The 27,496-nt window shown below is 43.6% G+C and overlaps 1 protein-coding gene and 1 long non-coding RNA gene across 3 annotated transcripts; one reads left to right on the forward strand and one right to left on the reverse strand.

The window, feature by feature from the left end:
- Window positions 1-1,903: 1,903 nt before the first annotated feature.
- On the reverse strand, window positions 1,904-14,388 carry LOC132318978 (epoxide hydrolase 1-like). Of its 2 annotated transcripts, none has more exons than XM_059828290.1 (9): window positions 14,359-14,388; window positions 14,084-14,268; window positions 12,106-12,286; window positions 9,642-9,869; window positions 8,469-8,598; window positions 7,754-7,968; window positions 5,264-5,372; window positions 4,159-4,284; window positions 1,904-2,587 (listed from the first exon to the last, which is right to left on the reverse strand). In XM_059828290.1, exons 2-9 carry the CDS (start codon window positions 14,261-14,263, stop codon window positions 2,362-2,364), a joined length of 1,395 nt encoding a protein of 464 aa, XP_059684273.1. In that variant the 5' UTR covers window positions 14,264-14,268; window positions 14,359-14,388; the 3' UTR covers window positions 1,904-2,361. The 2 variants fall into 2 exon arrangements, with proteins under 2 accessions (XP_059684273.1, XP_059684282.1); XM_059828299.1 differs by having other exon boundaries at window positions 14,084-14,289; window positions 14,359-14,385.
- On the forward strand, window positions 7,872-14,246 carry LOC132321478 (uncharacterized). The gene is made up of 3 exons (XR_009484784.1): window positions 7,872-7,910; window positions 12,538-12,614; window positions 14,209-14,246. It is a non-coding gene; the product is annotated as an uncharacterized LOC132321478 (long non-coding RNA).
- Window positions 14,389-27,496: the final 13,108 nt, after the last annotated feature.

A 27,496-nucleotide genomic window follows, 5' to 3' on the forward strand; every position in this document is an offset into this window, starting at 1 on the left:
CGTGCAGAGCTGAGGGCAAGGACGTGCTCGCTTACTGTCTCTGTTCATTATCGTTGTCTCAGATTGCTGAGTGCTGTGAGGCATATTTAAAAATAGAAGGGTTCTACAGATGGTTGTTTTTTGTCCTGCTCTCACTGGTGACTGAGCCTGGATGAGCTGCTGTAACATAAGATCACAAAACAGAGTCCTTCCACTGAGGCTGGGCCCCTTCAAGCAGATCTGCTCCAGAAGGGAGAGAGAAAATGCTTTGAGCCTTCTACTCACACCTGAAAATCAGTTTGGCAGGTATCATATAGCAAACTTCCTTCCCACTTACTTTATTTGCATTGTGACTGAGCAGTCCCTGGGGAGGTACTCAGTTGTATCAGTGTAGGGCAGTGCTCCCTAGCACCACAGCAGATGTCTGCATGTGCATTAAAGATGAGAGAGGATGATCTCCAGCTCTGCAATATAAGGCCACACAGGGGACAGAAGTAAGGCAAAAACAAAGGGCCAGAGATGAGACTTGTGCAAGAGGGAGCGTAGTGGTGCCTGTAAACAGCTGCTGTTGTCAGAGGTGAACTGATTCCTCCTGAATAACCAACCTTTTTTTTTTTAATATGCTGAACCTGAAACAAGTTTGGGGATGGTCTTCTCTGAGAAGAATCTACTTTATCTAAAGTACATGATTCTGTATTTTCTTCCTGTCTATTCAAAACAGATGGGCCTGAGCCACACAGTATTTTGCAAATGAGAATTTAAGTTTTGACTAATGAAAGCATTTACAAGTAAATGTAGACTTAGTGCTCACTACTAATCATCTGGAAACAGTCAGCTGTCTTAAACCTTCAAGCTGTGCTTGAATTCTTTGAGGCAGCACTGCAGGCAAATACCTTGTAGGGAGACCTGAAGAGCTGCTGTGCAGAAGCCCAGAAGGCAGAGGAAGGGTAGCGAGAGGTCTCATCTCTGTTCAGAAAACTGATCCACAAGCTGCTCCACAACCCCTCCGCCCTAATGATTTTCTGTCATGGCATATCAGGTGATACGCCGTGAGCACTAAGGTTCAAATGTGCCCAGTGGGAGTATTGACTTGCCTTCTGCGACACAAACTGCTTGGCATTCTTGAGTCTCAAGCCTTGTGGGGTGGAGCAGGGCTCTGCTGGAGTGACTGTTATTTAACAACTTCCATTTCAATTAATACTGTGAAATAACTCCAATCCATGCAAGTGTTAGTGGTGGATTATATTTCCCTGTGCTTGCAGGGATAGGGAGGTGTATCAGAAGTGACTGGAGAACAAAACCATACTGAAATCAGTCATCTGGATACAGTTTAAGAGTGTTTGAAGCTTAACTGCACACACTAGGGACCGCTGCTGGCAAAAACATACAGCCCCTCAAATTCCACTTTCTTTGAGCAGTTTGCCTTCAATCTGACCTTTGTAACAGATGCAGTACAGAATCGACAGGTTCTGTTCTTCGCTATCACCAAGCAAAATCTCAGTTATTAAAAACTTCAAAGAAACACAAAGGTATTATTCAAACTTTAATGCATGTTTCTTTTAATTTTGAATTACTCAAATTTTTATTCTTTAATAAGAAGTATTCACAATACCCTGCAGAAGCAGTGCAAAGCCACACTGTTTTGAGCCTATCCAGGGCTATGATTTTAGTGAAGAGTGCAGATTCAGTGTGGAGGTAGCTTGGGCTATGATTACTCCTACCCAACCCTTCCTTCTGGTCTGTGCTACAGGCACCTGTGTGTTTCAGCTGCTCCTCCCATGTTGCTGTCCCAGGAGCCCAGCACAGGGGAGCTGAGCTTCCTCACAGCCAGGAAGCTGCTTAACAGCCCAGGCTGGAAGAGAAAGGCAGCCAGCAGTAGCCAGCTGGCTAGTTGAAAGGTACTGTAGATCATCCATGCTGATTAACCAATGCACTCAGGCAAGTTAGGTCTTGCTGGGCTGCTCCCCATTCTTTATGTGAGGAACCTCACACCTACACCAACTCAAGTTGTACTGCTGCTGTGAAAAAAAGCCTTTCATAACAATTAAACTGTTACTAGTTATTAGTTGTAAGGTCTATTTTTCAATTTCAAAGCAAGAGTCAGTAATACTACAGAAAAGATGTTAGAAATCTGTGCTTGGGGGAGAAGATAACCAAGTAATATTCATGCCACCTTCTTAGCCTAGCTGGGGAAAAAAAAAAAACAACCCAAAATCAGTAGGTTCCCACAGCAGTATCTCATTGAGATACACTGCATTTTTCTTGCTGTCCTCTCTCACATCTGGTCAAGAGTAAGATCTAATTACATGGATTACAGTAAACTTAGTAAGGCCTGTACACGTGCTAAGCTAGAAGCAATTACCCTGCTATTTGTGAGGAGAGTTATTCTCCTTTCTTTCTCCAAAGTTGCTCTTTCTCTACTTTCCCAACAAATTGTAGAATATCTTCAGCAAGAAGTTCAGGTTCCTCCAAAGCTGCAAAGTGGCCACCTCGAGGCATGAAGTGGAAGGAAACTATGTTGGTGTATTTCTTCTGGGCCCAAGCCTGGGGTGTGTGCATGACTTCATTAGGGAAGGAGGCAATGCCAGTAGGTACTTGTACTGTGAGCCTGAGAGGAGAGAGAATCATTTTAATCTTTCAAACACTTAACTCTGCAAGAAATGGGAAGTCCCAAGGAAATGTTGTTCTTAAACAGTTGGGTAGACTGTTATTAGGCAATTAAAATTTGACTTCCAGAATGTAAATTTGAAGACTAGACAATACTCCCATTCCTAGAAAAATAAAGTAAATTTTTTGCATACATTGCTATTAAGGCAATTTTGCAAGGGGTCCAGGGCATGAGAGTTAAAGCATGGAAATTGAGGAGAGCGCCCTACGAAGTGGTGGGTATCAAGTTTCCTCATGCTGCATTCAGGGCTCAAGAGTCATGTAGTGAGGGGAAAGCACACAATTTGACAAGGGCTGGAGAGAGATTTACAGTGAAGATTACAACTAGAACATGTTGAGCCTGGCAGGACAACTGGAGGGTAGGCAGGGGAAGAATCGTCTTGAACTGCTGCAAAGGGGGAGGAGAGGGGAGGAATAACAGAGTAAATCTAGACTGGTTCAGAGGAAACATTTCTGAACATGACTTTACCCTGTAAAGTAGCTCTTGCTTTTAACTGGCACCACTGCACTCTATGGAACATCTTGCACAGCGGTTAAGTACAGGAAAGCAACGGGATTTGAGGGGAAAAGTATCTTGGAAAGTGGAATGATCCGCGCTTGTTATAAACAGAGCAACATTTTCTAGGTTTAAATATCCCATACACATAAGCTGCTTTGTCAGAAGCGACAGACTTTACAATTTAGATACAAAAATTGTTGGGCATGTAACCACTGGAAGCCTGAAAACGGGGTGCCTGATTTTACATAGGACTTGGAGAGTCTTTCTTCTATGCCCATAGAAGCTCATATAGCTCACCTCATGGAGGCAGAACCGGAGCAGGATACTGCCCACAGCATAGCCACAACAGCTTCAAGAACTGAGTCAGCTTCCTGGGAGCATCATTTCACAGCTAAATAAATACCATAGCAGTGAGCTGTGGTTGAAAATACCTCAGGGCAGGCTTAAGCCTTCATTAATACTCAAGCTGACACAAGTATATGCAACCAAGCTGCTGTCTTAAGTGTCTGTGCAGCAGGAACATCAGTCTGAATGACTTTCAAATTATGCAGTTTGGCAGTATACTGAAGTTGCTTCCAAAGGTAGGACTTAAATCTTTTGCAGAAATAGGCAAACTGTGTCCAGAAAAGGACTAGAACCACAAACCAAATAAACCAAACTGACTGCATGACTCAGTCCCAGGCTAATTTAGTAACTGAAGTAAAATCTGGTAGTACGTGCATGTGCTTTTCCCTAGCTGGACACTCCATGAGTGGGAGGTCCTCAAGCAGCGCCTTCAGTCAGATCTCCTTACTGATGGTTCGGGATTCTTACCCAATGACCCTGTTTTCCAAGCACAACACAGTACGCTATCAACTAACAGACCTGTCCTGCAGAGGAACACTGTGATACAGCGTTGCTTTTCCTCAGCATTCAGAAACGTGCAGCAGCTCTAAGACAGTAGCAACCTGTCTGCAACCATAAAATTAGGTTCAGGGTAAAATATTTAAAGAAAAAAACCAAACAATGCTTACCTTTCATGTTGCTGTGTACCTATGCCCTTCTGCAAATTTTCTTTGTAGAAACGCATTGAGGAGACTATACAGCCTGACACCCAGTAGATCATAATATTGGTGAGCAGATCATCCAGGCTAAACTTCCTGAATAGGTAAGCCCAGAGATTGCCTAGTTAGAACTGAATACCATTTTGCATTACCTCAGCAGAGACTTGACTTTGGTTTGGTTGTAAGAAAAAAGTTACAGGAAAAAATCGTTAACTTGGTTAAGAAAAGAGTTGAGAGGTGAAGTGTGCTACTGCCCCTGACTGACACTGTCAGTGACCAATTAAGCATGTTAAAGGCTTTCAGACACAAACCGGGAAGTGACATTAACTCCTACACAGAAGGCAGACTCCAACACGCACCTTATGCTCCAGCACAGCTGTCTATGCTGTCCATAGACTGCGAGGGTAGGAGCAGAAGAGCATGTGGAACAGCTTGTGCCATTTATTATTCATAACTTGAAATGCTATGATGAGCCTTCAACAGAGCCATCACACCAACACGTGCTGTAAACAGCGCATGTTTCATATCATATTATTAGCTGTTTGCAGTGCAAACACTCTATTCAAATCCATTGTCGCTGGACCTTTTCATAAGATGCCCCTTCGCTCCATTCCTGCCACGTACCTCAGCAATTTTCAAAAGGGACTTCATCTCAGATTTCTGCCATGCACTAAGATTGATCCTTTATTAACAAACAGTAGGTAGATGAAGCAATACTGATCAATTTAGAGCAAATTTTTAGAGAGTTAAGTATTAGTATTAAACACGAATTCTGTTTCCCAGCATCTTAATGTAGGTTAAACTTTTAGTTTTCTGTCCTAATGAGGTTCTTCCACCTAAGTCAGTTTTTTGATCCCCAGAAGCTGCAGGGTGTATGTCTTTTCCAGGAGCTCAAAGCGAGAAGGGAGTACGGCAGCCTTCATGGCCTATTTGCATGCTGTAGTACAGCACTGCACCATTTGTGGTCACTACAGGCTCCCTACTAGATGGGAGGCGATCAATTCAGACAAACTTCTTTAGCTCTGACTCTGGGCTTAGTCACCTCCTCCAAAATGGCACAAGAGGAAACGCTTACCTCTCTAGTCCTCCATCCTCTAAATTATGGAATTCCAGATCAGTCCATGTAGAAAACTTCTCCAAGATGTATGCGGCCAGTCCTACAGGAGAGTCATTCAAACCACAGCCTGAAAAGGAGAAGGAAAATGTAATTACAATTGCGATGTCTGACTACTGAAACTCGGACTGTTACAGAAGCGGCCCATTATAATACAGGGTAGATAGCTTTACAAAGCTGTTCCAGAAGCCGTGTTCTTAAATAAGTAAAATAGTAGAACAAGTTGGAGCCGTTTATTGTTGAATCATACACTGACGGCATCTGCAAACCAACAGGCTCCGCATTAGCTCACACTGTATGTTTTTTGAACTGATGTAAGAGTATTGGATTTCTGCTGGCTTTTTCTTTCTTGCAAGCTAATAAGATGAAGCTCTGTGTGCCAAGTAGGGTTTGCTTCCATTAATGTAGAAGTTGTCATGTATTAAACAGCATTACAGGGCCAAACCCCGCTTGCCTACGCATGATCAGGAGAATTTGCACCATTATCTAAGAGCAAAAACATTTTAAGGATTATTAGAAAGTCATTAAGGAAGAGCAAGGCTTTACTAAAAGGCCCATCTTCTGAATTAGCAATAGCCAACTGCCTTCATGCAGAACAAGCCTTAATATACTTTTTATAGTTTGTTTTGCTCAGAAAACACACACCTGCACCTGGAATTTTGGTAATACATCCTAGTGCTGCAAAATACAGGGACCATAAACTGTCCCAGCTGCTCAGAAAAACCTTAGAAAAAGCTTTTCCTGAGGAACAGCAATGTATTTGAAGTTCCACCCATGCAACCCAACCTTCCTGAAAGATGCCTAACACTACAGCTAGCACAATTTCATCAGTAATTGCTATTTAAACATGATAGTTGAGGTTCAGTTATCAAACAACTAACACTGATAACCGAAATACCAAGGGTTTGAAAAAGTTATACTGAGCCTGCTTTCCGGATCTGCAGAACTAGACAAGCAATAGTCTGTTCTCTTACACTTTCTGCGAACAAAGAGTACCTTGGTTTACATTTAGGAAAAACTGACATCGATCCTAACAGTACTTTGAATACAGGCGCTGCCTATTTCAGTCAGTTGAAAATGAACCCACACTCCATGCAGGTTTCCCAAAGACTAAGGGTAAAATCAAATCAATCCATGCAAGCCACTTTGATCAAAAGCCAGCTCTGATGCAATCAAGAATATAGTATTAGCAAGCACAGTATATATCAAGAGCCAGAAACAACTTCCTTGCTTAGGACAGCTTGCAAGGTAGCCCTGTACCACCAGAAGTCTCAGGAAGATTGTGGTAGCCTCTATGGCTGTGCTTCTTCCAGCTACCTTATGCTCCCTTCTTCAGAGTGTCTTTCTCCCTACCTGCCACCTGCCATGCTCCTCTCTTCTTTATCCTCAAAATTGCAGGAGTGCTCCTGCTCCAGCTCTCAAAGCATGAACTGGCTGCTGGTTCCCAGTCTGGTAGGGACACGAATCAGCCAGAAGACCACAGCAGAAGGAGCATAACTAGGCATCTTTCAGCTACCAGCTTCCCCATCTTTTCTTAAAGCACAAAAGGAATTAGAGACTAGCAATTTTTAGAAACCAAAACTCAAAGGAAGCACAATTATTTGAATTCCATAAAATTATCATTTTGCCTACACATTTTAAGAATGTACCTGCTTCTGTAGGTAAGCTTCTGGAAAAACATTAAGAAATAGTTTCCTTAGCTATGTTTTTAATAAAATCTACGAGTGAATTGCTGCTGCACTAAACTAAAATATATTCCGTATTCTTGACTCAGTTGTCCAATTCAGTCGCAAAAGAAGTTTTTAAAATAGAAACACATGATACTCAGATACTTAAAGTAGTTAAGCAATCTGAGTGACTAGCTCATCTAGAAAGTACATTCATAGGTACGCTTTTTTTTTTCCTTGAAAGTCTGCAAGTGATTGAGAACAATGAGTGAGAACTAAATTTGATTTTACTTTTCAGGTCTTACTTCTCCCTATAAATAAGCTACATTGTGTGCTGAGACAGCTAAAAGCTTCTTGTAGTTTACATTGTTTGAATGTGATCCATTCTGTGTGAAGAAACTCTCTTTTGCTCTCAGCATAGCTGCATTTGAAATAGAATTACAGTCCCCTGTGATAGCAGAAGTGGAAAAGTATTAAATAAACTATTTTATTTATGAAAACTGAAAATGAGGTCAGTGGCACTTAGAGCATGCTCAATTTTGATGTGCAGATTTACTGCATGCAAAAGTGAGTGTAATACTACAGACCCATATGTAACCTTTTCTGACTCGGATACAGAAAAGGAGCCCACCTTTTAAGACCTCTAACCTTCCTAATTCAATTTCCCTGAAAAAAAACTGGTTTTCTGCATATTTTAAGCAGTACTTTTTGTTTCTATGGAAGTACAACTAAAATGAACAGACTAAGTATTCTGAGCTCAAAAGGTTTTGTTTCTTTGTTTTACCAACAGTGTCAGGCTTTGTAGCCTGTATGTGAGCATAGCCAGACTCCAACAAGATCCTGTAGAGCCCTTTTTTCAAGAAGGGAAACATCCGCCTAACATCTTCATCCTGGAAACCGAAGAGCCCTGGAAGATAGCGGCCCAGCAGAATGGAGAGCAGGTGAATGAATCCCATGTTCGTAACTGAAGCTAGATTTAAATGGAGACCTTTCACATGGCTGAAAACAGAAACAGAAAAAGCCCCCACAAATTAACAAAAATAAAATGTGAATCAAAGTTGTTGTATTATAAACGTTATTAACAAAAACGGACATGCTTAAATTCCGACCTGCTAATTACATCATGACCGTAGCTGTACTTTGTAGTGTGGCTTTTCACACAAAAATGACAAGTCAAAGGGGCAACTGTCAGTGATCGGCACATGCCTCTGGGCACCAAGCCACAAATCCTCCTTTTGTTACAAGTACTTATCCCACTCCAGACCCCAGTGGGGCCATTACAAAACTACTGCACAACTGTCTGAAAGAACAGGTATATAGTATAAACTAAGGTATGTAATTCTGGATCACTGCTTAACACTGAGCACTGTAGAGAGAAACTACGCAGTACTCGAATGAGGACCTGGGCAGGAACTCTCAAGTGCACAAGAAATAACTATTTAAAGAATAAACCAGCTTTGCATGCCAATCATGCAGCACTGTACCAAAGGGGTACTCACTTGGGAGCTATCTGGGCCAGATTGGTGCAGATGAGCCAGCCCCAGTCACCACCTTGTGCGTAGAACTCACTGAATCCCAGTCTGAGCATCAACTCATAAAAAACAGAAGCAGCACTTACAGAATTAAAGTCTGCATTAAAAAAAAGAACACTGACATTAATTCCAGCTATGCTTCTGACTGTGCAGCATCTAGTCTCCCCCGAAAGGCAACATTCAAGTTCCTAAAAAGCCACAAGCCCATTTTTCCTTGCCTGTCTGACAGGCTGTATGGAAGCCCTTGTCACACCATCCAGGCAAGGTCTAGAGAGCAAGCAGAAACCGTGAGGAGGAAGTCCAGCATTCATTGCAGACCAGTGTTCTCCTAACCCCACCAGCTGCCCACGCACTTGCCCCACCAAGGGGTTGCAGGACTCCCTTAAAGCTGTAGTCATACTTCAGCTGAGCCCCGTCAGAAGCACTGAGCATTGCCCAGGGAATGGGTTTCCATTTTGCCTACTGTGAGCACAGTCTCATTTTAATGACAGTTGGAAAATTTCAAAAAACTGACGTTTCTGCTAGTAGTGCACTTCTCCACTAAACGCTGACCACGTACATCATAACCAGGGAAGCAGAGAAAAAAAACCCACCAAAACAACCTTCCCCACATCATTCACCTGCACGCATAATTAAATACTAAACTCAGTATCACTTTAAATACTACCTTGCTCCAATTTGTTGCAGCTTGTGTTTGTGTAATTCAGAGCACAAGCTGAACAAGCAGGTATTTGGCTGCAATCTACCATGTAGGTACACGAATTACTTCTTTCAACTGTTGCTTCTCACCTACCTGTGTAACACTGTTGAATATGGATTCAAAACACCCAAAAGGAACAGTAACAAATTATGTTTACTCTTCCTGCTCCCCGCCCAATTCACTGACTCAATTACAATTCATGAGTTGTCGCTTCACAACTTTTTATAGTCCTTTGTAAATTATCTATACATGGCTCCTGAGACTAATTAATGTTGTCACCTGAAGTCACATTCTCATCTCCCTCTTCCCACATCACACACAGGATCTTTGTTTGTACACTGAGAAAACAAGAAGAGCCAGGAGTTACTGTTCTGCTAACAGGGGCTATCTCACTGTGAGACTAGGCTTGTGTTAGTTCAGTTTCTTCTCGTACATCATACCTTTTTTGTGGGGTGCTTCTGAGAAACCATAACCAGGGATAGATGGGCAAATGACTTCAAAAATGTGTTCATCGCTGAGGCCATGGCTGGGAGGATCCGTCAGGAGAGGGATGATTTTGTAAAACTCGTAAAATGAGCCAGGCCAACCATGAACCATTAATAATGGCTTTGCAGACTGGCCTTCAGGCAAACGAGGAGGCTTTACATGAACAAAATGGATATCAATGCCTGTGAAAATAAAATAATTAATTAACACCCCCAAATTTACCATGACACTGAAACTAATCACAGAACAGATTATGAATAAATCTTTTCTGAAGTCCTTTTTTGGTGAGCATGCAAACACACTGCCCTTCTCTGGATCCATTTATCCAAGGACCTTGAAGTACTTTATAACAGGCAATTAAGCATCCCAGCAGCCAAATGAGGTCGGCATAGTTCTGTTTTAAAATAAACTGGCAAATTAAGACATAGAAGCAAAGCAATCTACTAACGGTAACACAGTGACTCACACAGCTTAAAGGCAGAAGAGACAATTACATCATTTAGTGCAAATGCCCTTAAATTTTACTCAAATGTCCCTATATGGCACCAGAGAGGCTTCAGCCAACCACAGATTTTTCTTCCTGAAAGGCATACAGTTGCAACTTGAAGGTGTCAAGAGATAGGGAATCCATCATAACTAGCAGCTGTTTGTTTGGGGGCGTTAATCACTTCCCTTGTTTTTGTGCATGTCTTACTTTCCATTTGAACAGGTCCGGCTTCTGTCTCCAGCCATTGATCCTAATGTTACAGCAAAAGGAATTTAAAAAGCCTTCAGTAAGTATTCTTTGTCTGTGGAGGCCTCCTGTAATCAAGTCACACATCTTCACTACTGATAAACCAAGCCTGCCGAATCAAGGATTTGAAAAAATGCCTTGCTAAAAGAGAGTTGAAGTGTTCGATTTTGTAGTTCTTTTCTACCTTTTGTCCAAAGCTTTCAGTATCTCTTGAAGTGAGTAAAGCAAAACAGGAAGCTATGTTCTAGTACCAGTCTCCTCATTGTTAAGTATAGAGGTAAAAATTGCAGTCCCGTTTCCTTTGTGATCCGTACAATACGTAAGCAGGAGGCTTCACGCAGCATCGTGCTAGTTGCTCCAAGTGAACTGCTCTTCCTCAAACCCATTCAGGGCTTTGCTTTCCAGGAAACAGTAATTTGCTCTTAGTAGAGCCTGAATGCCTCAGTTCTTGATGTATTTAAGCACATTTTGCTCACATCAACTCCAGCTCACCAGCAATCCCACCCCCTTTCACTGACTGGGATTTCCCCATCCTTGACAATTCTGTGGATTTCTGTATTCTCTGAAAAACGTTCAAGTGATGACAGAAGCTAGGAATCTGGTATATGGCATGTTTGATCTTGTCTTTTCATGGCTCACCTCTGCAATCATTCCTAACGTTGAAATTTCCCTTCCTATTGCTATACATAGTGCATTGGGCTTAGCTTCTTTTCCCTTAGCTTCTCATCTCAGATGATACATCTTTTTTTTTATTATTTTTAAAGGGAAGACTTTTTGCTTTTGTCTTTTTCAGCACTAACCATGTTTTACAGGCTTAAATAAAACCTTTATGTTCTAACCACTATGTAACAACTGTTTATTGTCCCAAATCCATTTTAAATATTATGGTGAACTGCCCCAGTTGAAATAATGTACAGTTATGGGTGCAAGTGAAAAGGTAATAGCATAATCTCAAGCTTGAATGCGAGACAGTTGCCTGCTGTGCTCTAAATCTACAACTGTAACCCCACATGACCCAAGCACAACCCTAATTCAAGCATTTAAAACGTCCAGTTTGACCAAGCTCCAGCACCAGCAGACCTTAGCTGAATAGCCTCTTTCAAAAGGTGTCTGTGCTTTGAATGAAAAGACAAACCATTCATTTGCACCTGGCAGCACATCAACCCCCAGTGAAAGGAGTTCTGCCTTTCTAGGCCTATGAATGCTTGAAATGGTGCAGCAGAGCCCCTCAGCCCTGCCAAGCAGGGGCAACCTGAGCAACTAGCACGCCCAGCTGAGGAGGGCTGCCAGACTGATGGCATCACCATGACAGCAGCAGCTGGGGAACTACATGGAGCAAGAGGAGGCATCTGTGGGTATTTCTGCGTGATTGCATGCAAGTGAGGGAACACGTGTACATCTTAAGATCCAATTCTGTTTCCAAATGCCTGTTTGGCTCCTGTTAACACCAGCTGACAACCCATCCATGCACAAGGGAATTCCATTTGTCATTCCTTGTCCTAAGGGCTTCGGTTACAATGAGGGAGTTTCTCACTGCTTCAGCAGCGATGCCAATGATCGACGCCACAGCAGCCAGGGAAGGAAGGCCCATGTGACGCAACCATAACATTCTTACCACTGAGATCCCTTGTAGACAAGATGATGTATTACTGTTTGTTTATTTTTTAAGGGGAAAAGCCACACACCTTGAATCTTCATTTTGAATTGTGGGTACTTGTTGAGGACTTCAACTTGTTTCTTCCAATTGAACTGGTTTTTCCAGTAAGAGACAACCTTCCTGAGATACACCGAGTTAGTCCCATAATGGAAGCAACTGTTCTCCAGTGGCTCAGTGAATCGAGCCTGGTCAAGTCTCCTAAATAAGTCCTACAGGGAAAAAGAAAGAAGAGACATTACAAGCACTTGTGTCTGCCATCTTGGGCTCTACTGTGTGTAGTTTCTAGTTATTCCCAAGTGAAATGAGAACCATGAAAATAACATCTCTAATGACACCTGTGCATTTTGCTGATGCTCCATCAGCTGTTCCAATTCTTTTTCTCCTCCAGATGGCCTCCTTCCTCTTCCATTTACAGCTGTTCTTAACACTCTCTCTCTCTCTCTCTCTCTTTGTTTTGCAGGGCTGGCTAACCTGTTGGCCAGGCTGATAATGACAGAAGACAATACCACTCTTCTGACAGCACTGTGGCTTCACAGTGTAAGTCCTGTTGCCTTTCCACAGTACTTTGCTCCCCAGGTTACCTGCGAGCCCAGCCTCACAATCAAGGCATGGATCTGGCCCAAACCTTTTGCTCTCCTTCCCAAACCAAGGGGCTGGGTGTCTTCACTGGGAAACACTCTGAGGGATTTCGCATGGCCGCAAAGTTGGTGAAACTAGACAGGAGTGAAAGTTTCCCAGTCTAGCATAACTATTAAAGCGACCTTCCTACTGCACTTCAGGGTTACAGGGGATGCTGACGATACTGCAAAATCAGTCCAAAAATCACTCAGCAGGGAAGGGCAGCCAAGAGCAGCCCCTTCCTACTGCAAACAGAACCATAGACTAGTTGAGTGTGGAAGGCAGGCCTAGAAATCTAATCCTGCTCAAACCCCTGTGGGGTTTACACCTGAACAGCATTTTCTCATACAGCGATAGAGGTAGCTCTCATTCTGACTGAGATGAGTTAGGTGTATGCACTGGCTCAGGCCTCACACTGAACAGGCAGTCTCAGTCTAGGCAAGACGTTCGTGTGTAAGCTCACTGGTTTTGGCATTTAACACGCGTAGAGAAAGCATGGAATTTTAAATGAAGTTTTTAACATGTCTTTTCATACATGCTTTTTGACCATGCTTGACACCTTCCAAAAAATGTTTTAGTAATATACGCTAGCATAACTTTAGCCCCTAGTTTATGTAAGAATATATTTAGAAACAGAATTTTCTACCACTGGACAATGTTGCAGTAGCTATCATAATACAGAATTGCATGTTTCAAAAACATCTGTAAGTTAGAAATTATCTAGCTTTGTGTCTGCAGGGTAAGGGGAAAACATACTGGAGATCAACGTCCATTGATATTACTAAGGAGGGCAAACAAAGTGTTAAAAACCCAGGCCTTACTGAGAAAATAGGAAACCATTATAAATGAATAATACGAGCAATCCCATGAGTACTGTTTAAACCACTACTCCACACAGATCTATGAAATTGTGCAATCCCTGACTTAAACACACACAATCAAAATCTTTCTATCTAACAAATTCTGCAGCGTATGTGTTTACTGTAATTACCACTGTGGTATTAGTGTTGACCAAAGTAGATCATTAATTACAGACGAATCAGCATCCAACTCAGCTGCAAACAAAGCAGTCAAGAAAATGAGATATTCATAATTGCTTTTGAAAGAAAAAAAAAAAAGACATTGTTCTTATTCTGGTCTACACAATCAAACTAAGGAAGGTGCACAAACAGAAACACAGAGTTGAGAAATATGTAATATGATGGGAAATCTGCCTATCCATACCTATCTTCTGAAGTACTGAAAAATCCCTCCCCCCAAGTCCTGGACATCATTGCTCATTCTCATAAATATAACTATTGGTTTAATTTAAAAATTACTTCCAAACAAGTTCTGCATTTATTTGGCCATTTCTTACTTCCCTCTCCCCAGTATAGAGATTTGCTTACACTCAGCTCTTCTTCTGTAGTTTCCACCTTAAATGGCCAAATAGTTGTATCTTCTTCAGTGTCAGGCTTTTGTCCTTTGCCCCACCATCCCTCTTTGAAGGATAATGTCTCTTCTTTCTTCTTAGAAAGGAAGAAGTAGATGATGACTGTCCCCAGAACCAGGAATACTTCAAGCAGCATAATGCCTGCAAGAGAAGAACAGAACTCTGGTAAGCCAAATCAGATAGTTCAGAGACATGCAATGTACTTTATATAGAATATAGAGGTTTACTCACTTCTTAAGATAGGATTCGATGTACACAATGTTCTGTCACGCACAGGACATCAACACTTCTGTAAAATTTCAGAAATAGGATGTTTTAACCTACACAACTGAAATGGGGAGGAATTCAGTGGTTTACATAAAAGACATTTAGTAAAAACAGAACTCAAAGCAAGTCAAGAGATCACCTGGCTTGGTAATTAAATAGTCCTCTGATTAAACACACCACATTGGCTTCCTCAGTGGCTGCTGATTGCTGCTAAACTTCAACAGTAAAGGAGATGACTATGGATATAATTCAAGTTTAGTGCTTTCTCTTCCTCTGAAGCTCTAGATTGCCCACAAATTCCAAAGCAAAGCATCTCTTCAATAAGGCTCACGTATCTATTGTTATAGATTTGGAGGTAAAAAAACCCAAGACATACATAGAGAATAAAAAGTGAAGAGTGTGAGGGCAGCCACCTTGTTCCTCCCAATCAGTCTGGGGGAGTGGGCAGGGATATATTTACATAACCCTTGAACAGCAGTGCAAAGGGGAGAACCTTCCCTTTCTTTCTCCCTCTGAACTGTTTTAAAGAGAAAGCAAAAAACCCCATGCATGCTCTGCTGACTCTAAAACACCCTTCCCCAAGTGAAAAAATTCTGTCAAAGTGAAGAACAACCTGATTTCACAGCATGTCCATAACCCAACTGCAGGGCTGTTGTTCTTTCATAAAACAGAACACCTTAGCAAAAAAAAACCAAACCAAAACAAACCAAAAAAACCACCAAACATTTTGAATGTATTTGAACTGTTGCGTGCTGCAAGTAGAAAAAATAGTTATTCGGACACTTTAATTATTAATGTTTTCAAACATCCCTTTAAGTATGAGAAATGGTCATAAAGTGGTTTGGGGATCAGCACTGTTGTCATTTTAATGCATAATTTTAAAGAACGTCGTGTTTCAAACACTCATTTGCTGGGGAATTGCTAAGCCGTGAAGTATTTCAAAACATCTGTAGGGCAAGTATTGTTTATGACACAGAACAGTCTTCGTTCTCTCCAGATCTGGGAGGTTTTGTTGGTTTTGCTGCTGCAGAGTAATTTGATGCTCCGAAATTGCTCAGAGTCAACAGAATGGACCAAATTTATTCCTGGATCAAAACAGGAATTGTAACACAAGTTAATGGGAGTTCACATGATTCTAACAGGAGTAAAACTGACCCGTCTTGTAAGTGCCTTTATGTGACAGGACACATTTTAGTCAACCTCTTAATTTGCTAATGGCTGACAATAAATAAATAAATAGAACTGTCAAATTAAGCACCCACTGAAACATTTGTAGAGAAGTCAGGCACTATGCAGATAGGACAGCAACCTACAAAAATATATTCCTAACATATGCAAGTGCTACAGCCTTGAAAAGTGACCCAAAATTCCTTAACCCTCAGAGGCTGGAGAGATGGAAATGATAGGCACTGAAAGAACTTGATCTGTTTATTCATTTCACTTCTCCTCCCGTAATTTCTGTTGTTTGAGGAGGTGCTAGTTTTTCTTCTTCACCATGTGAAGCACAAAACAATAATGTTTTCCTACCTCCAGCATATTCAGGTGGTAACTTACCCCAAAATTAAAAAGTTTGCCCAATTTCAGCTTGCCTCAACACATAAACCAATGCAGTCTAGGAGCCTCCAGAGCACAATTAAATTTTACCGCAAAGCAGAACTGGAGGGGCTTTTAGAAACCTCAAAGCACTTTACGTAGAAATAATACCCACCGCAGTATTTAATAGCATTTCTGTTACTAAGTCTTCACAGAGAAGAACAGCAACTTCCCTGAAATCACAGCACAACTTAGGCCGTGTCTAGACTACAAAGGTTCACCAGCATAACTACGTAGACATCACATACGAAAAATGCAAACTCTTGGCCAACTTCAATACGTTTACAAAGCCCCACGACAAGAGAAAAGAGAGCTGCTGTCAGTGCCAGCCCCGTTGTTCAGGCAGGGTGGCTGGGGTACCTAGAAAAACAGAGGACTCTTTCTCCTGGCTTATGCTGTTATCAGCACCGTGGCCTCTGCCAACATGGTGACAGCGGCACAGCACCTAACACAAAACTGCTCTACCCAGGAACAGAATCCCAGCCCATTCTCTAGCGAGAAACTTGTATGTCCTAAGTCACTGGAGTACCCACAGCTACAAAAATATTTCTGCTTCCCCCACCTGCTCCCAAGGAGACTTGAGAAATCAATTTTTGCAGCAGAAGACATGGGAGGGATTGTGTGCAAACATGCGTATTTTGCATTTGTCCTGGAGCGTGGTACAAAGCACTGACTGCGTGAAGAGATACCCATTTTTGCAATTAATTCCAAACAGACTTTAAGATGAACTTGTTTACAATCCAGCAGTAAGTGCCAACATCAATTTCAGGTTTCACAAAAGTCTGCCTTCTAATGCAGAGAATTGGGGCCAGTGACAAATTGATTTGCGCGAGATGTCATTTTGACTTGGAAGAAGCTGCCTCTAATACTGGTTGGATTATTTTTTGCTAACAGAGAGAGATCCCAAGTTGCTCTCTGTATTCAGTCTCTGTCAGTTCCCTTGAAAGTACCTGTTAAATTCCTAATTACAACGAACACTGGGGCCTACAGCTCCGACTATGCTACATTTTTGGCTGAGTGCACAAGGGGCAAAGCGCGTCAGCAGTATTTTAACCTGCACCAGTTCATAGCACACTCAAAGGGATTGTTTGCTAGTGATGAGTTACTGGAACACAGCATGCTCCCACCAACCTCTCCAGCCTGTGCTGAGAGGAGACCACTTAGAGCAAACGCACTCAATGATTTCCCAAGTTTGCTATTCAAGCCAGTTCTCTGAAACTCCTGTGTGTTATTTGAACAGCGTAAAGCAGCCTCAGTTGTGACGCATCTGCACCAGAATTTCCTCTGCTAATCACCACTGAGCTGTTGTGAGATGGAAGTTATTAGCCCCTTACACTTCTTCCCTGATACAGCAATACAGCACCAGGAATGCGGAAGGAGAAACAGGTACAGTAAAACTTCTCTATACTTGCAGTTTTCAGAGATGTAAACGACAAAGTGCTGGTGTTTCTATTCTCTGAAGTCTCTTGATGCAACCATGCTGGCATGTTGCCTTTAAGTAAGTTCATGTTTTGGTTTGGCTTTTTCCTCTTTTTACGTGACCAAAGGCAAGACCTTAGAAGGAAATACTTCCATTTATTCCATGGTCAAGTACTTAGGCTCCAAGACTCTGCTGTACCCCAGGGTGGATATTGTTTCTAGACAGCACTTAAATGCCTTAGACAGTACTTTTATCCTAAAGGGTCCAAGGAAGAATGTTTTTGTTTTGCTACTTTAAAAACATGTTTTGAAAGAAAAATGTTGAAGTGCAATGGATCCAGTAAATAGCCCAAAAACTAGCTCCTCTTGAAGAAGGCCAAGTACATCTCAAGAAATACATTGTTTGCAAGAAAACCCCAGAACTTTCTTACAGTATCTTACTGCTCCTTGTTGAAAACACTCGTGTTTTTCAGCATTGTTTGCATTTTGATTTGCACTGTCCTCTGCGCATTAAAAGCGGAGCAAATAGCTCCACAGGAACAGAGCAGTTATTATTTACCTGAAAGCTATGTCCTGTCTCGTGCCCTGTTTTCATCAGTATCCACTAACAGATGCCCCGGAGAACAGTGCTATTTATTTTTCAGAGAGGTCATCCATGAAATAGCTTAACGGTAAAATCCCCATCTTCTTCTTCTGCTAGTAATCTCTCGCCTTTGCCTTGCAGCGTTAGAATCCATCTGAAGCACGTTATTGGAGAAATAAGCAACTGGGAAGACTTTCAACCTAACATCTGAAAACCCGTTTTGGCCCAAACGCTATGCAACCCAGCTACTATGGCTTGAATGATGCACAACACCCACAATTCTGAGTGGTGCTATTAAACCCCACCTGTGCAAAACACTAGCGCATGGGTGAAGCTCTAAGAGACCACGCTGCTTTCAGACACGTGCCAGAGGTGATGGTGGTTTAGAGTTAATAACATTTTCTCTCCAAGGCTGGTTCACTAGCAGACTGCAAGGTAGCTCAGAGCACTTAGGACACTGATGCTGTCAGATACAAGGTTTATTGATTAGTAATTACCCTGCAGGAGAAATAACAGTTCAATTTAGAAGTGATGTTTCTGTTTCTTTTTGTTCTGTTACATAAACTTCCCCCATTAGGTTTTACTGAAAAGGCACCCCTCTGCCACAGCGTCTTTGTTTACAGATCAGTTCGCCTGAAGAGCAGCAATTGCAGGTTACCCTTCCCAACAGATCTGAAGGAAAAACAACCCACTGAAGGACTTAAATCTCATGGCACCTGTAACGGGGTCCCCTAGCACTGGCAGCCTAAAAGGGACTAAGACATGGCACAGTCCCAGCAGCTTCACCCTCAGACTATGCCCCACCATCTCCCGGCATCACATTTTTGTCATTATGTAACACCAGAAACAGACAGAAAACCATGAAGACATTTGTCTAAGAAAAACTTCCTATTTATGAAGTTTATGGACCATTATGACAAGCTTTAAAATAGCTTAGCAACACAGGAATTGCTTTGCATGCAACTGGTAACGTTTCCCAGGTGAGCATAAAATGATACATTAACATTGTAGGAAAGGAGGAGAGGTAGGCATTCGATGAAATAAAGCGCCCTACTCAGGGAAGCAAATCAAAGACAGGAAATACAAATCCAACAGAGTTTCTGGCTTGTCTCGACAAAAAATTTAGCATTTACATTTTTTATCGCCATAGGGAGGTGGCACACAATGCTATCTCCAAAACAGCAGGAAGAGATGATATCATTCTGTTCCACAATCTTTTTCTAGACTGTTCGCAATCAGGAATTAGCCAGTCCAGCAAGAACCTAATTAGAAGACCACAGCCAAGGAAAGAGGTCACCTCCCCAAAGGAGGAGAAACCACGCTCCCTCTCCCCCAGGGGGACGGCTGGGGCTCTCCCAGGACAGGGCTGGGGGAACGCCTCCATCACCGCTGAGGGACACCCCACGCCTGTGGCAGTGAGGCACTGCTCCCCTGCGGCTGTTCATCTGCTTTGCCCCTTGGGCAACAGTAACAATCAACAGAGAGCCAATTTAAGGCTCTGGGGTACCCGTATGCATCACCCTGAACTTGTACTTAACGGCAGTTAGTCCCTGATGCGCTTCATTCCAGGGGAGTAGTTGAGCACCTTATACAACATATTCCCACCTGATTTTTCCCATGACACTATGACAGTCAAGCAGTATCATCTCGTCAGTACAACACTGAAATCCCACAAGCACCGAGACCCAAGCCTAGCTAAGCATAAAAATAGTATGGGACTAAGTTCACTGTTCTATCCACTTTTCCTCACCCAAAGGCAGCATATTTATGCAACCACTGGCTGGTCAAAGCTCAGCTCACAATCATAATTTAAAATACTGCATGCCACGTTTTTAAGAGGAAGATGCTCAATTTACAAGAGCACACATTTAAGCAACATTACTTGCTCTTTTAAATCAGTGCCCAACACATTCTTACATGCTGCTTAAAAACATCTCTTGTTTATCTCAATTTTCCTTATTTCACTTCTATTACGCTCGAACAAACCCACTTCCTTCAAAGAGTCTAAAAAAAGCCTGTGGGCGACATAAACCCGAACTGGCAGAACCCGACCTAGGATCTGTGTGATGCCCGTTATTGTGACCTAAGGACTGTGTGCACGATTCAGGGGAAAGGAGATCTACTCTCCATCTGCAGTAATTTCTGTTTAGGACTCTACAGACAGAAAAGCTGCTAAAGGATTCTTAAATCAGCACTGTTCAGTCATGATAATTGAGAGTGAAAGAACTGTTTAAATTTTCAGAATAATGCATTTGATAGCTACAACATTAAGGTTAGATCATGCAAAGATTTTATCCTATTCATCCGATCCGGCCTTTACCCTATTTAATGACCCTCGGATTCCAACAACAACAACCGAGTTTTTTTGCATGCATGCAGAGAAGCGACAGAAACCTGGCATACAACTTGGGGGTGAACACAGCTGAAAGCTGGGTCGCCTAGACAGAGCTCTCTCACATCACATGTTACAGTTAGAAAGGGAAGGATATCATGCCAGTAAAAAGTTTTTAAAACAGTTCTTAGCCACTGTCCAGCCAACTAAATGGAACAGTCCAATAAAATAGACTCCAAAGAACATCGAGCTTTACTTCAACATTTAATTTCTAATGTCTGAAAAGAAATTATGAATAGCACATTGTTCTCTTTTGCCTTCCACCAGAGTTTCTAGCAACAATGAGGTTAGCCTCCTCATCCTCTGCCAGTATCTGCATTTTACAGAGGGGGTGGGAAAAAAGTGCAAATGAACCAAAAGAGCTAGATATTGCAGATAAGGAAATGAGATCAAGGTAATTGTTCCTCAGGCCTTAAGGGAAATTTGGGCTCTATTTTTCGCTTCACCAAATCCTCCACTACTAAAGAGTAAAAGGTTGCTTTCCTCCCCTGCCATGGCATTATTGCCAATGTTTTGCCCGGTCTGATCTCTAGATAAGGCTCAGATTCACCCCGTACTGCTTGGTGGTACGGCACAGCACACGTCCTTCTCTTCACTGTGGGATTTTCCATTAGTCTAATTCTCTTCAGATTCTTCCGTGAAATCAGAGAGGGAAAGATCTTCTTTAACTAGCAGCTTTACAAGCTTTTTGTATTAGCACTGTTAGAAAACTGTGTTACTAAAACCTTTAATTATTAACATATGCAGAATTGACATGTATGTGGTGCCTTAGCAGGGAAAAAGGGAGTGCAAACAGTTTGAAGTCTTGCACTCCGAAGTACGTAAGAACAAAGTACATGACAATCTTGCAGTTAAAAGAAGGTGTGGAGATGGAAATTATGAATATAAAGACTGCCAGAGGAAATTTCTGGCAATCTGCAAGACAGTAAGATGAAGCGCATGCTGCAAATTTAAATTAGGATCATGACTCCAAGTAGTAAGGGCAGCATGAATGAAAACATGTATGAGAGTGTAAAAAGAAAAAAAAAATAGTTTTTTTTTAATAAATTGGGACTATGGAAACAGGAAGGGATAGAAACTTCTTATCTCTCATGGAGACTTCATCCTCAAAGAGAAAAGGAACTTGGAATGATGAGAGAGGAGGGGAACAGATGGTAGTCATCATTTTCTGTCAAATAACTGCAACACCAAAAGGATGTGCCAGAGTAAACATGTAACAAGAACAATTCTTGCTACTTCATCTCTCTCTTAATAACAACTAAATATTTAAGTTCTCTTTGGATTTAAGGGCTTCAGCTAGAAAAGTGCACTACCTATACCCACCAGATTAGAGCAATTAACACTCATAATGAAGCAGCCAAGAGGACTAAGTCCTTCAAGAGCTTCATTTTTTGATTCATAATACATACTCATTTAACCTCAGAGAAAGACTCATCTTCTGTTAGACAGCAAAGCACACCCAGGGTACAGATGTGGTGGGCAGCTGGGGTATACAGAACAAACTGGTAGAGCAACAGCTAACGTGTCTTCGTTGCAGAGTTCAAAAGAAGAAAAAAATAAGCTACTGCTGGGTGCAAGAAGTATGAGAAGAATTGCTTGAGGTAGAGTAAGAATGAAAAAAGAAAGTTTGCTAGGCCTTTCCTTGTCTTGTGGATTACACCTCATCATCTTCAACAGAGATGTTTCAAAAAAAAGCTGGAGGAATGTCAGAAAACAGCTCACTTTTCAGAGAAGCAGCACAGAAAACAGCTCCTGTTCTTTACCCCCAGTAGGACCCCTCCATAAACACGATCGCAGATAATTTCCTCATTCTGGCAGATGCATTAGAAGTCAGTATCATACACTATCGAAAAAAGCAACTAACAAAGCGTGGCTACCACGAATCCCACAAAAATATTCCCAGCCCTGCCAATCACAAAGCATTTAATCAATAACAATATGCTTAAGCATATATCAAAGCTGATAGTGCTGCTTTAAAAAAAAAAACAAAACAAACCATAAAACCCAGGGTATAGTCAAATCATTGTGTCAGCCATCCTGCTGTGTCTACCATGACCAAGATATTAAAGCAAATGCCATTTTAGAAGTAATACTGTTTACGTAAATACCCCCTTACACACACAATGATGCTTTTAATTAAAAATAACGTGTTCAGAGGAAGAATCCGGGACTTTTTCAGTAGTAGTAGTAGTCAGAAGGGAAAAAAGTATTTTCGGCATTAATTACAAGCAGACCAAAGCTCTTTAGAGAGAAGCAAGATGCTCTACTTTCCAAGTGACTTTTCTTTAGGGACTTACCCAGTAATTAGAGATCTATTTGCCACGTTTGGAACTTGCATGTTAAAGACGACTGCCCTGGTTGTGGGACTGTGCATTGCATGAAGAAATACTCTTGCAAGCTCAAGGAAGCAGTGCACGCTCTACCACAAAGTGTAAGGCTTTACCTCTGCTCATCTGGCCACAAAATTTGAATACTCCAACTATAATACAAGAAATGTGCATAGGAACACGAGAGATAATCAATTCATTTTGCCTGGAGCTATAAGCTGTACTTCACTTACCACCCCCATCCCTGCTTTGCTACTTCGCCACCGACAAATTACTTAAACTATTACTGAAGAAACAAGAATTTCTGGAACTACTACCATTCAGGAATTATTACCCCAAACCTTTTTATTTACCCACTGTAATTACTTAGAACAAATTGGCCACGTATGTTCTATTAAGAAGCCTGAACTTGTTTCACAGTGCTTACCATACTAAAACATTGCAGTTCTAGGTCTGAAAAATACTAGGTAAGTCCGAAAGCTTTGCTGAAACCCTAGATAAACAAACAGGCTGAAAACATGGTATTACCCTATGGAATGACCAAATACAAGACGTACAGTAGATCAAGAGGGGGGGAAAAGGCCTTTTGAAACACCTAATAATCCAAAACCTATTTTGGGCAATTCATGCAGACAAATTGCATGTGGATTCAGGCTGCACCGGTTATTACCAACTGTGCTCTGTTTCAAATTGTTTACTTCAACATCACGACTGCCCCTATGAAAAAAGTAACAGAATTCAGAAGAAATGGCAAACGGAGTTCAAGCAAATCACACACAAGTTTTTAGATACGAATTCAGACTGGAAAAGATGTAGAATAAGGAGTCACGAACTTGACACTGTGCCAGGACCTTCCCCACACATACTTCAGCTCTGACAAAGATCTAATCCTTGTCCTTGGACAAATTCAACTGTGGATTGATTTTCAAAGCTGCCTAATTGCTTTTGGTGCCTATCTCCCATCGATTTTCAGTAAGCATTAGCAATTTGTGCACTCAAGTCTCAGTTTTAGCTTACTTCAGGCAGGAGTAATATCCGTTTCAGAGGAGATGCACGGCATCTCAAAAGAATAGCGCCAATCAAAATATTAACCCCACACTTGTGGCTGTGTAAGTAAACCTCAGACAGTGGCTTCCAAGACTGATCCCATCTCGTAGGTTCACCTACGATAACTAGGCAGGTTTTCTTATTTTAGATAAAGCTATGCTATGAAAACAAGGGAAGGGAAAGCAGCCTAATTCAACAGAACTGGAAAATTAAGCAACGTGCTTGATTACAATATGTTTTAACTGCAGGGCAAAGTCAAAATCCCAACTGAATTCTGACAAACTGAGCCAAACTTGAGGAGCGAGCGGGTCATTTGCGTAGTCTTTGCAGGCTGCTCGCTTATGCAACGAAATATGGTCATTAAACCTAAAAGGTTTTCTTCTCATCTTCTCATCCCTAACATGCTTGCTCAGCAAAGGGAACTATGTCTATGGTACTCACTCAAATAATTTTCAGGTTTGGCAAATGACCCACAAACAAACAAAAGAGTTCAATTTCATATCCCCATTTAGAGATGAGTAAAAAACCCAAACCAAAACCAGGCTAAACCATTTATATGCCACTACTTAAGGCCACTTATTCTGACTAACCCAGGGAACCAGATTCCCAACACACGCTAAATAAAGCTGTTGCTCCCGTAAGCACTGTCCGCAGCGGGCTCAGCTCGTCAGGAACCCCGAGCTGGACGAACAGCCCTGGCTCGAGCGAGCTGTCGGGGACGTGGCGTCTCCTCTCCCCCCAGAAAGGCCGGTGAGGGCCCTCCTGCTCCCAAAATCAGCCCAGAACCCCCAGCCGGCCCGCTGCTGGTGTTCAGACTCCAACAATACCCACTGTCAGTAACACTTCGATGCTGGAGGAGGGGCGCGCACCCGTGAAATAACGGTCTCCGAGGCGCGGAGCCTGCCCGAAGCGGTCCCTCGGTGCGCACCGCCGCAGCCTTCGCCGGAGGCGCCGCGCACCGAGTGACCTGTCACAGCCCTTTCCCCAACGCGGTGCGAGCCCGGGCCGGCGCCCCGCGCCCCTCCCTCCTCCCTCAGCCGCGCCCCGGAGGGCAGAGCCGCCATTCCGCCCCCGGGCGGGGAACCGCGCCAACGCTGCGCGGCTGCCGCCCGCCGCGCGGGACTGCCCTCGGCTGCGGCCGCTGAGCGGGACCGCTCCCGCTCCCGCTGAGGCGAGGCGAGGCGAGGGGCCGCCGCGACGCCAAAGCTTGAAGCGCGCCTTAAACGCCGCGGTCGTCTCGCCGGGCGGCTGCGGAGCGGCGGCGCTGAGGCACAGCCCCCCCGCTGAGGGGCCTCGCGCCTCCCCCCCGCGGCGAGGGGAGCCACCCGCGGCCTTCCCCTCGCAGCCGCCCGGCGCTGTTACCTGCCGCCGCCGCAGCGGGCACCGGGACCGCGCTCAGCTCCTCTCGCCGCCGGGGCCGCCCCCCGGAGAGGGGCCCGCCCGCTGGGACAGGCGGGGAGCGCCGGGCCGCCCCCCGGGCCGGGCCGCAGCCGAGGCCTTCCCCGGCTCGCCCCGAGCTGGGCGGTGCGCCCGCGGCCGCCGCAGCTGAAGGCGAACGAGCCCGCGGCCGCGAAGGCCTCGCCCCCCCGGCGCCGGCCCCAGAGAAGGGGCGGTAGCAGCCGCGGGCAGCGCGCCGGCGGCCGGCACCGACCGACGCTGGGCGGCGGGGAGCGACGGGGCTGCCCCGGGGGCCCCCCCGGGCCCCCGAGCGCGGGCGGCCGCAGAGCGCTACGCGTTCTGCCCGGCGAACGCCAGCTCGCTGTTGAAACGCCAAAAGCAGCGCCCGGCCGGGCGGCCGCTAACTGCCGAGCGGCCCCGCGCGTGGGCCTCCCCAACGGCTGCTCGGCCGTCTCGGCAGCGCTCGCCGGGCTGCAGCGGGGCCGTCTTCAGAGAAAGGCCCAGACGGCTCCACCGCCCCGGCTGCCGTCCTGCGCGGCACAGCTGCGGCCTGACGGGGAGAACGCGCCGAGAACGCGGGTAGGAGGGGTCCTTCTGCCCCGACCTGCGTTCTCCGGGGCCTGTCTTCCCAACCCGGCCAGAGACCGGAGCAGGACTCGGGGCAAGCTGCAGCAACTAATCCCGTCAGTAAGAACGTAACAAGCGGCTTGAATTCTTTGCCAGCTCTCTGAGGTCTTCCCATTCAATCCCCGTTTTCATCTATCACTCCCCTCCCAAGTTCCAGTCTTACATTGTTCATCACCTCCACACCATCTCAGTTCTCCTTTGGACTGTTGGAGAGAAATCTTGACAGACTTGTGATCACAGATGCGGACTCCTTTCACATCTTTCAACCTCTTCTACCCAGTCATCCCAATCTGCTCAAGCACTCCTTCGCCCAAAGAGTATTTGGTGCAGCTCTCGTGCTCTTTTGCTATGAGCAGCAACAGCGGTTAAATTAAAAAAGTAACCTGTTTTAAAGCAACAAGTGCCTAAACTGTCCTGTTAAGAAAGGCTTGTCTTTTTTTGTTGTTTCCTTCTTCCACACCAAACATGCTGGCTGAGAGTTCTGCCCCTTCTGGGGCGCCTGTCCTCACCAACAGCTCTATACTACTTTTCTTGAGACACCAAAAGCGTTAGTAGCAACCCATCTTTCTTCTGTAGGACTGCAGGGATTTCACAAACAGACAAATAAGACTGTGTTCAACTTTCAGTAAAACATAACAAATTTTATAGATTGATAGATAAAAATGCAACTGTACTATGTCCCACTGTCATAACACTTTATTACAGCTACCAAGAGATACCGTACTTGACTACTTTAGTTAATGAGAAATTGCATTTCTTCTATCCCCTATTTGTTATAAAGATGCCAGCACTAACCTCTAGTCACCCAGTAATTCCAGCCTCTAACAACTTGTTAAAGAAGTAGTTTCATACCTTATCCAGGCTGTCCCATATTCTTAACACAGGCGCCTTCAGTCATCCAGGAAAGCACCGTTACCTCCTTAGGGCCTTCCAGTTTGTCCTTTCATGAAGCTGACAGGGTCGTTCGAAGTTCCTACCACGGAGGTATCGCTCTTGTGTATATGTTTTCCTGTGGGTGTTAATCATCTTAAATTGCCAATTCATTAAATGTTATTTTTTCTCTGTGCTTCAACAGTACTAAACATACGATGCTTCTGGGTCATCAGCGGGACTCTTAGGCCCTATGGCAGTAGCAGTAGTAAACAGCAATGAGCAAAGACGTAACCTCACACATACAGAGGATGGCGGAAGATTACATCAGGTTTAGTTCTTTACACTCATTCCTCCTAACTGGAACTGTTTTGGCTGTTTATGGTGAAAATTGTACAACTCCCACAGCCTATTAAAGGAAAACACAGAGATGCAAATACCACTAAAGCAAACAAACAAGAGAAACTGAAAACATGAGCAACTCCATAGTCCGGCACTCCTTAAAGTTTTGGAGTCCTGAGCTGAGGTAGAGCAGCATTACACAGCATTCTATCCACCTTCAAAGCAGCTGGGGTTTGTTACAGCAAACAGAAATTAGGGGGAGGATACGGCCACGGCAGAAACTGCGGGACTACGAGTGTGAGGGAAACTGCGGAGTTCTGACAAAGATTCATGTAAGCACAGAGCAACTGACCACTACAGACCTGGTGGGAGAGCAGGTTTTATCTTACAATATAAGGAATCATCTAAAAAAAGAGACAGATCTTGATGACAAGTTATTATAGAGAATTGCTGATATCTAATCATTGGGAGTTGTAGACTGGCAGGAGGTCATCAGCCAAATAA

Source organism: Gavia stellata, chromosome 2, assembly GCF_030936135.1.
Source record: "Gavia stellata isolate bGavSte3 chromosome 2, bGavSte3.hap2, whole genome shotgun sequence".
Classification (NCBI taxonomy): Eukaryota; Metazoa; Chordata; class Aves; order Gaviiformes; family Gaviidae; genus Gavia; species Gavia stellata.